This window comes from Fistularia commersonii, chromosome 23, assembly GCF_037954325.1.
Source record: "Fistularia commersonii isolate RoL2024-O1a breed Wild chromosome 23, RoL_Fcom_v1.0, whole genome shotgun sequence".
NCBI lineage: Eukaryota > Metazoa > Chordata > Actinopteri > Syngnathiformes > Fistulariidae > Fistularia > Fistularia commersonii.
Genome location: NC_141306.1, coordinates 7195281 through 7212156, shown reverse-complemented (window position 1 = coordinate 7212156; position 16876 = coordinate 7195281). Strand labels below are relative to the sequence as shown.

Sequence of the window (16876 nt, the reverse complement as noted above, 5' to 3'; positions counted from 1 at the left end):
AATTTGAGTCCTCCGAGTGAGTTAAAAATGAAATTTGGGAAAGCATTCCAAATATTAACTCCTTCATTCATTACTTTTGTTAACCATTTAATTTTAAAGGTATTATTCAATGTTTCATAGCTGAGAGCCTCCACACCCCCATTTTGTCTCGTATTACATCAGACCTCTTTTCTAAGATAGTGGCAATTATTCCTCCATAAGAAAATTGAATAAGATCTTATCCAGTTTTACGTAAATCACACTGGACATTCCTAAAGTCAAGAACACATAAACGGCCCACAATATTTCTTCTGCCTTGGACAGCAGAACCCGAGTGTTCAGTGAGAGATCCCTCATCAACCACATATTAAACTCTTTGCTAATTTGTTCAATTATAGGGTCCCAGTTTAAGTTGTTACGGGGTTTTTCATTTTTCTTAATGATGACCCCCAGATATGTGACTGTATCCTGAACAGGAATACCACTTACATCCAACAGGTTGCATTCCTTCAGTGGGAATAATACCGACTTGTTTAAGATCATTTTTAGTCCTGATACCTTTAAGAATGTTTCTATGCATTTGACCGCATTGCCAACCTCATGCATATCGGATAAAATACGGTTGTATCATCTACAAGTTGCGATAACCTAAATTCTCTCCCTACAGCCCTTAGGCCATTAAATGATCCTTTTTGTTATATGTGTAGCCATAACTTGAGTGACTAAAATGAACAGAAAGGGGCTAAGCTGACATCCCTGTCTTATGCCACGATTGATGTTAAATCTCAGGGTTGTACCATAAACCAACCTTAAAAATCTGTTTCCAAAACCGAAACTGTGTAGAGTTTTGAACGTAAATTGATGATTTGTGTAGTTGAATGCTTTATACAAATCTACAAATAAAACAAAACTATTACCAACCACAACCTGGCTATGATCAACCATATCCAAAACCTAATATCTGCTGGGCACGACACCTGATTGTTCCTCGTCAATAATGTCATCTAACCCCAGCTTCAATCTCTTGGCAAAACACAGAGCAAAAAATTGTCATCGATGTTCAACGGACTTATCTGTCTCCTATTCTCAAAACTTAATTTATCCTTTTTCGGTTTCGGGTTGAGTTTGATAAGGCCATGACGCAGGGTTTGTGGTAATTCCTCTTTGTCGATGGATTCTTCGAATACAGCGACCAGAAATGGGGCCAAACTCTTCCTAAAAGTTATGTAAAATTCATTTGCCAGCCCATCATTACCGGAGGACTTGTTATTCTTAAGGGAACCAATACATGTTTCAACCTCATCTACTTCAATCTTCCGATGACAGAACAATTTGAAGTCTTCCTCAATACATCAATCCCGTGTATGGAATTGATGTTTTTTTTCTCTTCTTGAAGCTGCAGAATTAACCCGGAAGTGGTAATTCAAGCCGGTGTTTGTTTCCGGGTTTTTGCGTCGTAATTGACCCCCTTTGCCTGAGGAGGATTGCCCTGTGAAAGAAGCCTATATCCCGGTCTAATTTCTGAAACGTAAGCAATCCCCTGTCGATTTGTCTTGTGATATTTTTTTTCGTGTGTTATTTTTGTTTTAGTGATGACCTCCGTGTCGTATTTTCCTAGCAAAGCCAGCTCACTCTAAGGTCAGTGCTCGACTAGCATGTTGGCTAGCCCTGGTGAGCGTGATAAGCAAACAAGGCAAGGGGCATATGACTCTTTCTTTTGAGTCAACCATTTTCTTTAGTCCAACAACCCCCACCGGTTCAAGATATCATTATTGAGGTATATTTGAGTGTGATTTTTAACATTAAAGTAAATTGAAACCGGGAACTTTCTCTGCTATTCTCCCTGGGCTTTTGCTAACGGTAGCTTCAGATACTTATCTCGAGCTCTAGGAGGGGCGATGTATATTGTTTTATAGTTGTCAACTACATATGTAGGATCACATTACATTACACTCATTGGCAGACACTTTTATCCAAAGCGACTTGCAAAATGTATCTTACGACGATGTTTTTGCTTCAACATAATGGGCTCTGAAAATCTTGCCCTATATAATGCTTCTTCGTTTAAAATAGCTGAGTGATTGGTCATAACCGTGTTGTCTTAGAAAAGAAATGCATTAATGACCAATGAAGTGCTTTGCTTGAGGTTTTGCTCTGCTTCATAAATGACAACATAAAAATCTCAGTATAATCATGGAAAAACGGTTTTCACAAATTCATTACATCCAAACTCTATGAATTCTAAGTTTAAATGAGATGGGAGAAATAAAGTCATAATATGTTTTACAAGTGAATACATCATGCACACACAGATAAATAATGACCATCCCAGAGCTGATAGTTATGTGTGGCAATAGAGCGTTGGCTCTTTATATTGTGGCGCCATCATGGCATGATATTGTTTGACATTTATGAGGTTTGGATGAAATGTTAGTTCTGTCATTAACCGATGACTGCTTCCTAGGTGCCAGGGTATCCCCCTATCCATGTGTGATCCCTCATGGGCGGCTGGTCTAGCAGTGCCGTGCTGGAGCTGTACAGGGCGCTGCTCCGTGCAGGGCGTCACCTTCAGTATACTGACTGCAATTACTATCGTCGTGCCGTGGCTAAGGAGTTCCGCCGCTGCAAAACCTTGACGGTACCGGAAGAAAAAGAGGAGGCACTGAAAAGGGGCCAGTTCTTCCTCAACAGCGGACTGGGTGGGCTTATGTAGGGGGAAGGGGGGGTCTCTGGAGGTGGGGTCAAAAGTTATCTGGAGGTGCATCTTCTAGGTAGGTCTAAGACAAAGCTACAAATAAGAAAAATACCAGCTATGAAATTACAGTTTATCATGAATGGTTACTGATATTCTTAATTATCAAATTGTCAAAATTGACATATATTATAGTTTGAGCTTTTGATAATTGACCACTGTCAATTATCAAAAGCGGTATACTCAACATGGTGTTTGTATTGTATTGTAATTTTATAATGTGATCCTCTTCACCTAGCCGTCTTTCTGCAATGGTCTCACTTTTATTTTCACGTCTTCAGCAACGGAATGGCAGGAGTGAATGGAGACCGTAAAGGGAAGAAAGATGATAATGGAATTGGCACAGCCATTGACTTTATGCTCTCTAATGCAAAGCTTGTGCTCGGAGTGGGAGGGGCAGCCATGCTTGGGATCGCAACACTTGCCGTTAAAAGAGTAAGTGGGTTGCTTTTGTTTTTTTCCCCATATTCTTGCCTCGGGTGTGATTTGTAAAGAATAATTCTTTACTCGGTGTCCGTGGTTCAGGAGGTGATTTAACAGTAACGTTAGTCCTCGTTGGCACCCATGTTAATGGTTGGTTTCATACTCAGCAGGTTGTCATGATTGTTTAAATTGCTCATGCCTTGAATTGCTGTTATGATTGCCTAGGCATCAAGAAATTTAACAAAATGTACCTAATAAAGTCTGTGGTGGGTGCATATCTATATGTGGTGACTTTGAACATTTTAATTTGAAAGATCAGTCAAGAATTTTCTGGGTTCAATAAAACACAACAGGAGTTTGGACCAAAGCCAGGCAGCTCAATTGCTATTGCGAAGTCAGTCACAATCCGTCTGGTGATGTTTGAAGTGAAGGTTTTTGCCATTGACCTGAGTTTTAATATACAATTACGCACATTTTTTTAAAGATTTTTTACTTTTCTTTAAAATGTATCAGTTTCAGTCATCTCTGCTTGTTGCTGTTTGCTATCAGATTCCTCTATCATGGAGTTTGTTGTGATGGTTGAGAATACAACTGGCTCAGGATCCACTTCATGATTTTCACCCAGTAATTACCTTGAATTGTAATTACGTGAAAGAATTCGAAGTCTCTAAGCGGGAAGAAGTGTATTCAATCAACTATAAATATATATATATATATATATATATATATATACATACACATGTATATGAAATCAAAGCTGTATTGTCATATCACTACATTTTAATGTACTTTCAGTATCTCACATTATCAAACAGGGCTATTTCAGGACCAAGGTGAAAGAGTTAATGTTTGAAAACTGTTTAATTCTGGCATCTTTTTTATGTTGTCATCAAGTACATTTAGCCTTAACAGCAAACACACAATTGATGACTGTTTTGGCTGGGCATATTTAGCGCTATTGTTTGGAGCTGGTTTTATGGGTTGTTGAGGTTGCTTCTGTCACTGTGATGTGGCAACTCTGCTGAACAACTTGAAACGCCGGCCCTCCAGATACCATTATTACTCTTTTGAAAGATGTGTGATACTTGTGCAGCTACCTGTCAGCTGTTCCCATGAGAATCTGTATGGGGAAGTTGATGACCTATAAACTAAAGAATTGTTTTATCACTTTCAAGGACCAGTGCACTTGGTTGTAAAGATCTGCAGCCTTGAATAAGGTCTAATTATAATTTGTATTCCATCAAATTTCAAGATGTTCAGCCAAATGACAGCGATGCTCATACACTGTGGTGCTGCTATGCTTCATCTTCCAGTTTCCCATTTAGTGTGATGTCTGTGATCAAAGTTCTAGTTTCTTATAAATGATTGCCTGAAATTCAATCATTTTTGAAATCGGATTAAAAACTGACGTTTCAGTAACCATTGCCACATGTGTTGCTTTGTGGGCAGAACATTCATTGAGGCAAGGACTACTTAGCAAGTGTGCGTCATCAATTAATGGCCGCCCAGCTCCCGATAAGAGTATTGTTCTCGACTATGTTCACAAGCGGTTGCCTTCTTGTCACACAGATGTATGATCGTGCCATTAGTGCTCCCACCAGCCCCACCAAGATGGAGCAGGCGGGGAAGAGGAGCTGGGAGGAGCCCACATGGATGGGTTCTTCGCCCCGGGTTCTCAATAATGACATGAAGGCCACAGTTAGCAGGTCGCTCCAGTCGCTGCCCACCTCCTCTCATTCTTTTGAACCAGGTAGCTTTTGACAAAACAATTTTGATAAAACGTATCTGCTCAGTGTATTTGGTTTCAAACATTATATTGCCTCTTGACCTATGGCATTATAGTCATTTGGCTTTTTTTTTAATTTTTATTCATATTCCATATATAGGCATTGAATCTTTTTTCCATGTTTTCCCATTCATCAGCAGATAGCCTGCTTGGAGGACTCTTGCTGTTACTTTACAGTGGGTGTTTAGTGCCGTAGTCATCTGAGGTGTTTATATCCCTTACCAATACAATTCTGATACCTGAACTCTACTAATGAAGGCTACTGATCTGATGTCAGCCATTCTTTTTCCACAATTCCATGGAGTGGACATGATATGGATGTCATTATGGTGTGACCTGGCTGTAGCAATTCGAAATATTCAAGAATTGCTGGAATGAAGCCACACTTCTCTGACTAATTCTTCAAATCAGAAAGCAATTCTTCTTTCCTATTTTCAGTCAGTTGTAGCAGTGGCAGCAGAGCACATTCATGTGCATAGCCTTAGACTCAAAAGAAGAATTGATATTCTGAATACCACTTTTGTCAGGGATGAATCAGCAAACATGGAAGTTGTGGATTCCCTGTTTTCATTTTATGGAACGCAATCTTAAAAAGCATTTCTTCATCTGGCCCCAAATTTGAACCGACATCAGAAGCTTTTCTAAAACTGGTATCGGAACTGGGAAAAACCCTGAATAGCTGAGTAACGATAGCCAAATAACCGCTGGTCTTAAACTGCAGATTAATGATCAATTGATTTGCTGTTGGTTTCTAGGCTGTAATATTTGCAGTCCAACCTACTTTACCTGTTTCCTCTTGGTCCTCCAGACTATCTGCGCAGGGCTCTTGGTCGAGCTGCTATGGGCGGCGGCGGCCCGACTCAGTCGGACCTCCTGCGTGCCCAGATGCGCCTGTCCCTGCAGGAACACCTGTGGGACTTTTACCAGAACAATGTCAATATCTGTTCTGAGGAGCAGGCAATGGCCAGGAGGGCGGCACTTGACATCTGCGCCGAGCTTCGAGTCTTCCTTCATGCGAAGCTCCCCGACATGCCGCTACGAGAAATGTACTTAAGTGGCAGCCTGTATGATGACCTGCAGGTGAGCGTCTCCTTGCTTTTGGCCAAACATTTCTTGCACTTGAAAAAAAAAAAAAAAGAAGGTCTGACTAAATACTACTCCAGTAGTGGCGGCACACTGGCACCTCTGCCGCACAGCAAGAAGGTCCCTGGTTCGGTCCAAGCAGGAGGGGATGTTCTGTGTGGAGTATGCATGCTCCCTCGTGCCTGCATGGGATTCCTCCAACAACCTGCCTCCTGCCTAATGACAGCTGGCAAAGTCCCAGGATAATAAATGAATATAACTGGACTATATTTATTATCATCGATTAGAGGCACCAGTGTAGAATTGCTCAATCTAGTAACTTCAGTACAATGCAAACAAATGTGCCACAAATAACATCTGTCTGAAGATGAGCAGTTTATCAAAATACTTTGATAAAGAAAGACTCAACCTCATCCCTTTTAGTTTGCCTCCTGTGTTTTTTGCCACTTAACTAACTTGTTGACATGAGCTGAAAAGTGTTCAGTGGGTTGCTGGCGTTTGCTCATCTGAATGTTTGTGTTGGGCTGAGGGGCTGCTTTCTCCTGGGCTCTGTTACCTCCACCATTGTTGTACTTCTATCCAGTGTTTACAAAAGACTTAGGTATGGGGCCATTCAGCCGTAGAGTCCCTCACGCTCCATGGCTTTGTACAGAAGCCTAATATTGAGTGTTGAGTTTCCTTTCTCCTGAAATAGTGAATCCACACCATCATTTAGAAAGATGATATTGCTGCAACCTGTAATTGTTCTGCATGTTTTTTACACAAACGAATGGAAATCAGATGATCGCTTATGGCTCAATCCTCTCCCCTCCCAGGTTGTGACTGCAGACCATGCCCAACTTATGGTTCCTCTGATCCTGGAGAAGAACCTGTGGTCATCCATCCCAGGGGAGGACACAATCATGAACGTTCCGGGTTTCTGGCTGGTCCGCAGAGAAAACTTGGAATATTTCCCACGGAACAGCAGTTACTGGGACCGCTGTATGGTCGGGGGTTACCTCTCGCCCAAATCAGTGCTGGAGGTCTTCGACAAGCTGGTGGCTGGCTCCATCAACTGGCCGGCCATCGGGAGCGTCCTGGACTACGTCATCCGTCCCGTGGTTCCCTCAGAGACTTTGACCCTGGAGGTGCAGTACGAGCAGGACCGTAAGCTATATGTGGACTTTTTGCCGTTACTTGTGATGGAGGATGGTACGTCACTGATCGCCAAACCACATCGGTTCGCCGCGGAGCGCCACGAGAACCTTTGGCGGCAGAGCTTCCGTGTGGCTGAGACAGCGCGGCTCAGGGCTTTGGATCAGGAAGACGGAGGCTGCCGCTGCGCCTGCCTGAAAGTGGCTAAGGCCGTCTGCAAGCTCAACCCGGCCCTGAACCGGCTCAATGCCAGCCAGCTCACTAACGCCATCTTACTGCTGAGTGAAAAGCAAAGCGACTGGACTCAGAATGCTCTGGCAGACAACTTCCTCCAGCTGCTAAGAGCATTAGTGGGTTACCTGGAGGCCGGACGGCTGCCGTGTGCCCTAAGCCCCAAAGTTAATTTATTCTGTGAGCTGACTGAACAGGAAGTGGATGAGCTGGGGTATACACTCTACTGTGCCCTCTCAGACCCAGTTGGACTTCTGAGGGCTGCCGGGTCACAGCTCCCCGCGCACTGACAACCCTAGAATCCCCACAAGCTACTACGCAACCTTGTGGCCGTCAGAAAATTCGACCAACCACACAGTTACGACCTCAAGCCTGAACGCGGTACCGGAGGGGAACGTAGTTGCATGGTGTCTAGTATCCTAAAACACGCTTTCTTCACCCACATCTGAGAAAATGTGCAGTAGCTGCTGCTTCATGGCGCAATCCAATTGGCAACTGTCTGCGGCCTGTTTGTCAAATTCTCTTTATCTCAGATGAAAGTGAAGCCAATTTGTGTCCATCTCTGTGTTGCACTAGAGCTAGTGTATTATTGAAGTTACAGGCAGGAAAGCTCCCAATTCCATGTATGTCCGGCTGCACCAAAGGGGAAAGCAGTTTTATAAATTTGTTGGAAGGAGGAATTTGTTCCTTGTCTAGGAAGATCTATTTATCAAAGACAATTATGTTGAGATCACCTTTTGTGAGGGAGCGGTGACACAGTCTGGACTTATTCTTTCCTCTTTATTGAAAGAAAGATTGTGCCATTAATCTGAAAAATGTTGCAATCTGATTCGTCCAATTCCAAGTAAAATAAAACTTCCGCACGCAGGACGTGACTGAGATCTTTCTTCTACCTGGCCTGTTACTGGCCACTTAAGCCCCGCGTCACTGCAAGCACACTGCTGCAAATGAATCACTGCAGAATAAACTACTAATTGTCAACGTGGGACTCCCTGACAGTAAAGGAAATGTCTTAATTCATAAGTAAAAGTATGTTACGTGGTTCCCATTTATAGAGGCAAACTCAATTTAATGATATGAAAACATGGTATATTGTTCTCAGTAGGTTTTCCTTTCAAATCATTTTCACGATCAAACAATGAACAAATGAGTCCGTTCTGTGATGAGAGGCAATACAATGTTTCTTGTGCTTTCCTGGTACTAAATCTAATTAATTGTTATAAAAGCAGTCCATCTCAGGGACTCGGTCTTACAGAGTTAAAGAGACAAGTGATCTCTTGATGCCTTCATTGTTTCGTTAAATGCCTCGTGCTCAGTTTGAATCCAGATTTTGTCCTGCGAACTTCATTAATACAGTGGCTGCGTCCTTGTATAGAGGATGTTACAGATGGTGATTGAGGACAAATGTTCGGCTTGCATGTGTTACCTTCCGATATGAGGTCAGTACAAAGTCAAAGCCGTTCTGTCGCTGGTATAGTCTGGATTGGAATACAAATGCCAAGTACCAGAGTTTATGAAAATGTGCCCTTGCAGATTTCTTGCCCGTTTGTTTAAAGTGGAGCAGCGCCAGGATTTTATCATCCCAACTATTTCAGCATGAACACAGATTGTTCCCTTGTGACCGGATGGTAATCTGTCTAATACAAAGCTGTTCTTTGATTGCTGCTATAAAAAGGTTTCCCCTCCAGTTCCACATGGGCTGCAAATGTCTGACTTGATTCATTAACTCGTTAGCTTGTACTAGGTCTGTCCCAGGTTTCTGTTCACAATGGAAACTCTGTCTAAATTAGACTTGAGTTTCTTGGGCTTGGCGTTAGCTGAATGTGACTCCAGGTTAAGCCAGCAATCAGCTTACAGGCTGATTACCGAGCAGAGAGGCTGCTGGTGTCTTGTTTTGTGTCTTGTTTGTGGTGAAGATGTTCAGTTCATCCGAGCCTGATTAACCTGGAGGTGCCAAGTTGGTGGTGGTTAGTTGACTATCAATGGTGTATTGTAGTTTTAACCACTACCGCCGCTGTCAGACCGGTTCTGTTTTAGGGTTAGCCAAGACTGATTAGCCTCAAATTCAGTAGCAGAGGACAAAAAAATGTCTCACACTTACCACTGTGGTCAATGTCCAATATTTATGGATATCTGTTATTTTACTCTGCTCCTAAAGTAGTCTAAAAAAGTTGTTCCACCACTGGAAACTTATAGATTGTGGCTAAATAGATTTCATATGTGTAACATTTCAGACATTAACTATGTAAAAGCAGACAGAATTGGCTTATACCTTTTTAGGTTATATGAAATAAAATTCCCAAATGCATTATAAAAGAATAGCTGCCAAGCTGTCAGCTGGACCGCCTTTTACATTGTAGGTCAATTTTTTTCTCTTACCTGATGATATGGCTGATTCCAGTTCTCACTATAAAACTTAACTGAAGAATATTCCTCATATCCTCATCTGGGTGGTCGTTGTGGAATATAGAGATTTATTTGTCAACCGCTAATGTTGTACATTACTCACATGAAAACAGTGGGCATCCAACAATAATGGAGAAATGGTGATTATTTTTGTATTGTACATTTGTAACCAAAAATACGATTTGCAGTTACTCAGTTCAACATGTGGGCTCTGACTTGTGCTTCATTCTGTGTTCTGAACAAACCCATGGATGCAGTCCTAACAGAGCTTTGTGTGGATATGAAGTCTCCCTCTGCTAACCTGGGTTTAGTTATGAGTGCACTGTGCCACATTTAAAGTTACCACTAAACAAAAACCCAAAGTAGATCACTACCTCTACCTTGTGGACTTGATACTCGCCATAAGCTTTGTTGCATGCTGTGCATTTCACCCTGGCTTGATTTTTTTTTTTTTGACTTAGCTCTTCAGCTGAGAAGTACAGCACTTTGTATACTTACATTAAATGCTAAAAATGGCTTTGTCAGTTTTGTTTTTCAAGAAATACCAGTTTTGTCAATTGCGTACAGCTCAGTAAAACTATCAGAAATCAAGACAATTTGGTGAGAAGTCATGTTCTTGGGATAAAAGAATCTTGTCTTAAGTTCTAAAAAGATCTTTAGTAGAAATCAAGACTTATCAGGAAGACATTAGGAAAGAAACAATTTACATTACAAAAAGTAGTCCATAGAAAAGCCTTGTCCAACATTATCAAAAAAAAAAAGACAAATGGTTAAGCAGCTTCTTAGTGAAAGAACCTGAAGCTGTCCCTTTGTTAAGTAGCAGAACACAGTCTATGTCGAACCCCCTCTGTCACCTGCTTTCAAATAATCCCTGTTTAAACACAGATATTGTTAGCAGACATTGATTTGATATTACAGTGATGCATTTTGGACAGGCCCAGAACTCCTGGTATGACATCTTTGGTTCTCCTGCTTCTGGGATGGGATTTGCAGACAGAAGGCGGGACTACTTTGCAGTGGCGAACCCCACACGGTCAGCTGTTCTGTCGAACACAGTGTAGTACTTCCCGATGAATATGTCTCCCAGGATCCACAGAGGGCCCGCAGGAGGAGGAATGTCCATGGCCATGAAGCCTGACAAGCAAATTGATGTCCCCATTTGAGTTTCCTGCAGCACAAGACAAAGTATTCATTTGCAAGGATACTTTACAACCAAACGAGATCAAATCTGTCTGTTCAAACTACATCCAGACACTTGTGTATTGAAACCCTGGAATTTGAAACACTGATGGAGAGATAGGAGTTAAAAAGATTAGCCCATTAAGTACTCATCATCATCATTCAGGAGTTAGTACAAGTACCTTTGTAATATACTAAGTGAATTACAAAAGTATTCATCATGTCCTTTTCCAAAGTCTTGAACCCTGGTTGCTTGTCTAAATATGTTATTTTAGAGAGAGCGTAGTAATGACTTCATCTGGAAAAGTCCGTGCATCTCCTTCAGCTCGTGAGTAGCAAAGTTCTGGCAAGAGTTGGGGATTGAATTCATGAGTATGAAAGTTGACAGGCTTTGCAGGATGTTTTTTTTTTCCCAGTACTTGGTACAAAAAGGGTCACAAACACGTAAATTGTTAGTTATAACAGCTTTGTTACCATACCTAACAGTAATTAAAGATGGACCATGAGAAGTAGATAGTTCCCAGGTACATTCATATCACTAATACATTTAAATGAAAGGCCACATAATGATAAACATTATGTTTATGTATACTTAAAATTAATTGAATATACCTGATCAATGAGTGTTCTTTAGCAGGCTACCAACATCATGACAATGAAAATGTTAAGAGTTCATCTGTCTGCAGTCAACTCTTTTTCATTTTACATCAGCTGCATGCTGACATTTGTGCACAGCTAAACAATTATTTTATTGTATTTTTGTTCATTTGCATCATGTTTGCTGTATAACTACCTTCATGACATAATCCTCCCCGGTCAGGTTAAACATCTTCCCTCCGATGTTGAAAGAGATGACCGGGAGAGATGGAATCCTTTTACAGTCGATCAGGTACTGGGAAGGAAAATGACAAATTATCTTTAAACACAAGAACTCCTTTTCTTCCCCCTTATTTTATAATGATCATTTAAGTTATCAATTCCCTGATAAGAGCTCCCTTGGTATCTCTGGCCCCCCTCAGTCGGTGTAAACCACCACACCTCACCCAGACACTGCTTGGTCTATTTGGGGCGACAAATCGAGTAGTCTCAGTATCAAAAACTATGACAATCAACTCCAAACAGGTCTTAAAAAGAAGCTTTTAAGTGTTTGTTTTTTTTAACCTAATACTGTTAAAGTGTCTCAATTAACTACAGCAGCAGCTTTGAGACAGTCCTTATGTTAAACCCATAGCTTCCATTTACCGGAATGTGTTGAGCTTGAAATCTGACGGAAAGAGACAGATCCGACGGTTCAGTTGAGACAAAATTAAACTTGAGCGGAGTTCATCTTTAATAATAGTGAATTGAAGTAAAGTTCCTCATTACACACAAAGTTATTTTCTTAATTCCACAAGTAAATGAACAGACACCATGCAGCTACACTTTGAGCTCTGGTGGCTCCTGGAGGCACAGCGCCCAATAGCTGCTCTTTAGAAGAAATGTTTCCCTCCTACCTCTCCCATCAGCAGGGGGAGAGCACCGATGGCCTTCTGAAGAGCTCGGATTTCCTCCAATGGGCCAACTATTAGGGATGTTCCTGTGTCAACAATAGCCTGGCAACTGGCTTTGCAGAGCGTCAGCTGGTTGCCAACATCAACTCTGTGAAGAAAGGTGAGCAGGGTGAAGGAAGACTTGGTCCATTTTTATCATGAGGCAGGTTGGCAGCACAGCGAGGCTAATCCTGTAATTACAATGAAAAGCTGTGAGAGGAGATTTTATGAAAAATTGGGTAACCATTGACCTGAGATTGTGTAGCTGCGCTGCCTTTGTTTGAGTACATCGAACCATAATCAGTGTGCATAAATTGGACGAGAACAGTGGACTAGTTCCTCAAACCACAGGTCTGGTCCAGTCACTGAGGCACTGTTGCTGCTGTGGGAGGAAACTGCTTCCTCAGTTAAAGAGGGAGTTTTTATTCTGAGCAGCAAGTCTTCACTCAATCACACAAGTTTTAGAAATCAATTTTAACTGAAACATTTACCTCTGAATTTTCAAATGGACAAAATTATGTCCAAACTATTTTTCAGTCAATGTGGAATTTGGGGAAAATGAGAGGTCAAATGTTTCCATTGACTGGTATAGAAAGTTAAACCTAACAATAAAACCCAAATCTTCAATCAAAACTATTAGATCCAAGAATCAAACTCTGCCAGGTCCCCTCTTACCCATCCATCTTAATCTGCCAGTAAGCCTTGCGTGTGACATTGACATAATGAAGGTCGCCCACGTAGTGCTGAGGGTCGCTCCCACCCAGCATCAGCTCTCCTCCAACCGCTTCCGCTGGGTCTCTGGGAGAAAGAGGGTAGAGTGGTAAGTTCACAGTTCCACCTGCACACTGATGCTCCAGCTAGAATAAATGAACGTTTTGTTGGAAACCCCACCTGCTTATATAGAAAGAGAAAATATTTTGGGGAAGCAGCTTGGTAGCCATGGCTGTGTCAAAGACTGGGGTGACGTTAGCCACTGATATGGAGGGGTAAGCCATGCCCAAGACCCCATCAAACCGAGCTACAACAAAGGTGATGCCAGGCTGCTTCACCGCTTCACCAAACTGTTGATTAGGCACTGACAGACCGGCAATCTGGTGGTGGTGGGGGATAGGCAAAGGGAGGTAAACAAATTCTTAATTACGTGATAGGACTGGTATGACCACTGAGATTATGGAATGCAGTTAAACAAAAGCAGCAATGTGAGAAATGGAATGGGAATGTAACAGTCTTCCTCTAGCTCACAGTGACTGTGTCTCCACTGATGAAGCCAGACAGAGAGCCTCTGCCATACTGAATGGAGAACTGCGTGCCATTCCTAATGTAAGTGCTTGACTTCTTCGAATTATAGCGGTGGTGAACCCCTGAGGAGAGATGGTGTTTTTAACATATTGTAATCATTTTATTAGAGGAACAACAAATAGGAATGAACATGTGTTTCTTTTTGAAAGAGAAAGCGAGTTTGCTCTGAGAAACCGATGAGCTGGAGGGTCATTCCAGTAACACGGACAATTATAGTCTCATTCTGACAGGACGAAAAATCGTACTCTGAGAAATTCTAGATTTAGCGAGGATGAATTCTTACTGTTTTTAAAACACAGCCCATTTATTTTTAGTTTAAACCTAAACAAAAATACTACAAACGTGAAGTTTTGATATGAAATTCTTTTGGCTAACCTTTTAGGATTACTTAGTAAAAAACAACCAATAGCAGAACGTGTCTCTTCATATTGAGCACAAAACCCGCAAATGAGTTTCTCTACCTTTTTAAGATATGCCCTATCTAAAAAGTAGACAAATTGAAGCAAACACATCTGATGTCAGTGAATCCTAAAGAAAACCAAAAGTTTGAGCAAACCCACAGCAGGCGACATCAAGGAAAGAGCATCGAATGGAGGGGACCCAGAGGTTGGAAGAGCCTGTGTCGAACAGCACCGTGAAGTCCTGCGGCGGTGTGCCGATACTGATTGTCCCATAATACTGTGCCTGAAGAAATAATCAATCATTCAAAAAACGCTGAGCTGTGTGTGCTTCAGTGCACATACTTGAAAGGTAAACTGGTGTGAGAAACTTTATAATTCTCTATATTTTCTGAACACTTACTATAACCTAAACTGTTCTGTCTGTACAGGCCTAAATCAGCTGAAATGTTTTAAATCCTTTTCACAGTATCTGCATAAGTACATCACCAACAAGATTGCCGCAATGAGCACAGAATTTTCCAAAGAAGGCTAGTCAAACCTAATTTTCAGCTCAAAAGGTTAATTCTCCAAATCATTCCTTAGTTTCAGTCTTTTAAAATGTTTACTGAAACTTTACTTCATACAGAATTCAACTACACATATAGTATATGAATAGATACATTTGTATACAAACACCCATTGCAGAGCTGGATGTTGTATGAGTTCTGGTCCTTTTGAATTTTGCCAGTTTTTTTTACGGAAAATAATTGAATAAGTCACAGTAATAAAAAATCTTGTGATTCTCAGTGAGAAGCTAATGCGGAGTTTGGATGATACAATGGATAAATGTGTCCTACATCCATGTAGTTGGTCAGCCTCTCCACGGGAACTTTGGGGAAGGGAGAGTCGCCCACGGAGCCACTCGTCTTCGCCAATGCATGAAGTTGTTCAAGGGACAACCCGCTGTCACCCAAGATACGGCGAATACTTCTGGTCTTATAAAGAGGAACTCTGGGGAAAAACAAGTTGGATTGAAAATGCTGGAGAACAAAAAGAGGTCTTCCAGTTATTTCTGTCATTTGTGTGTCCCTAAAATTCAGAGCTACATTGGTTTGAATTTACAAGTGATTGTTTAAAAGTGATATTTAAATCTATTACTTTGCAAACAACACTAAACTGTGGGCTCTTAAACGTACGTAACGATTCACTGTGATAGAAGAGCTCTTTTTTTTATGAACAAGACAGTTTGGAAACTGTTTGTTACAGCTTCTAGCACCATGAATTATAAACAAATTTCCAAAAATTTAAACCTAATATAATTTCTCCCTTTAAAGCACATCAATAAACCTTAGAGGTCAACAACAGATCAAATCATACAAAAAAAAAAAAACAACAGCAGTTCGCCCTCTAGTGGTCTGGGGTCCAAAATATTATTGCCTTTTGACAGGGATTGTTTTTTTGTTTGTTTGTTTGTTTTCATATTTTTGATCCACTTAACGAGCATCATGAGCCTGAATACATGCCGTTCGTCCTTCCAGACGTTTCTTTAAAACAAACCAAAAAAAAACTGCACTTGTTATAACATTCCCAAAAGAAACCATTCCACTGGGTTCCCCTCAATAAAACTAAACGAAAAAATTGTCGTGTTATGGATATTTTTGTCTTACTTTTCCTGTGTTTTGAAGACATTTTAATATATAAAATCCCGTATAGAAGCAGGAAATGTTCGTCATGAATCAACTGCGTCGTTATTAAACCCCGCGGATCCAGGTGCGCAGAGCCGCGCGCGCACCGTGGTCACCCACGCGTGAACCAGACACACGTGAGACTGATTTGTGTCACGAGACTCTGAGCGAGGCCAATCAACGGACATTAGCATTAAACGTACTTTTCATCCGTTCTCCTGAAATAAAAATATAGTCTACTGACAATATTGGGTCATTAAATGAGCGGAACTTGCCTCATGATAGCGAAGCTTTCTTTAAGTAGCAGCGCCCCGATGATGAACAGTATCGTCGATGCCATTTTTCAACGGATGCTTCGTCTAACGGTATCACCAACTTCGCACTTCTACTTCTCTCACGGCGCGAGACGTCCGGGTTTGCGCTTCGGCAACTTCCGTATTTACTCGTTTTTCTCCGCTGCGGGACTCCTCTGATTGGTCATGAATAGTCAGGTGGGCGTTACCGGCGACTGTCCATCATCCCACAGAGGCTGCGAGTCCCTGAATGGTTGCCAGTTATAATGGATGTTAAGGGCAATATAGATAAATAACTCAATAAATAATTTATGAGTACTCCCTGGTTCACTATTAACGCTTCTTATTTCTCAACAATTTTTGAAACAAATATATATTTAAAAACCGAAATACCGCACAGAAGAATACATTTAGCCTTTTATATATAGTCTCCCCCACATGACTCTTACTTATATGACCTTGAAAATGGTCCAATGAAGACTCTTAACGTTACTTTTTATCAGTGCAGTAATTGTTGTATGTTATCCTTTCATATGCATATGCATTAATTTTTTCTCATTCCATGTTCTCCGTCAATGCAGCAAGACTATAAAAAAATAGTCTTGCAGAAATTTTCTTTCTGCAACATTTTTTCAAAAATTCAGTATTTTAGGTGAACCTATGAAGTCAGTACATTGTAGATATATTGTCAAGACTGAAGATTTTACATGTTTACAG

The 16876-nt window shown here is 41.2% G+C and overlaps 3 protein-coding genes across 5 annotated transcripts; 2 read left to right on the top strand and 1 right to left on the bottom strand.

The window, feature by feature from the left end:
* Positions 1–1424: 1424 nt before the first annotated feature.
* LOC147220864 (mitochondrial ribosome and complex I assembly factor AltMIEF1-like) lies at positions 1425–2692 on the top strand. Of its 2 annotated transcripts, XM_086170586.1 has the most exons (3): positions 1440–1507; positions 1598–1756; positions 2444–2692. In XM_086170586.1, exon 3 carries the CDS (start codon positions 2480–2482, stop codon positions 2690–2692), a length of 213 nt encoding a protein of 70 aa, XP_086026712.1. In that variant the 5' UTR covers positions 1440–1507; positions 1598–1756; positions 2444–2479. The 2 variants fall into 2 exon arrangements, with proteins under 2 accessions (XP_086026711.1, XP_086026712.1); XM_086170585.1 differs by lacking the exon at positions 1598–1756 and having other exon boundaries at positions 1425–1507.
* A 327-nt stretch (positions 2693–3019) lies between these two features.
* Positions 3020–10561, top strand: mief1 (mitochondrial elongation factor 1). 2 transcript variants are annotated; one of them, XM_086170582.1, is made up of 5 exons: positions 3020–3166; positions 4724–4904; positions 5078–5116; positions 5749–6020; positions 6839–10561. In XM_086170582.1, exons 1-5 carry the CDS (start codon positions 3020–3022, stop codon positions 7676–7678), a joined length of 1479 nt encoding a protein of 492 aa, XP_086026708.1. In that variant the 3' UTR covers positions 7679–10561. The 2 variants fall into 2 exon arrangements, with proteins under 2 accessions (XP_086026708.1, XP_086026709.1); XM_086170583.1 differs by lacking the exon at positions 5078–5116.
* napsa (napsin A aspartic peptidase) lies at positions 10436–16282 on the bottom strand. Its single transcript, XM_086170584.1, has 9 exons — positions 16142–16282; positions 15039–15192; positions 14362–14485; positions 13745–13863; positions 13394–13593; positions 13178–13300; positions 12467–12611; positions 11767–11865; positions 10436–10962 (listed from the first exon to the last, which is right to left on the bottom strand). The coding sequence occupies exons 1-9, from the start codon at positions 16204–16206 to the stop codon at positions 10801–10803; spliced, it is 1191 nt and encodes a 396-aa protein (XP_086026710.1). The 5' UTR covers positions 16207–16282; the 3' UTR covers positions 10436–10800.
* Positions 16283–16876: the final 594 nt, after the last annotated feature.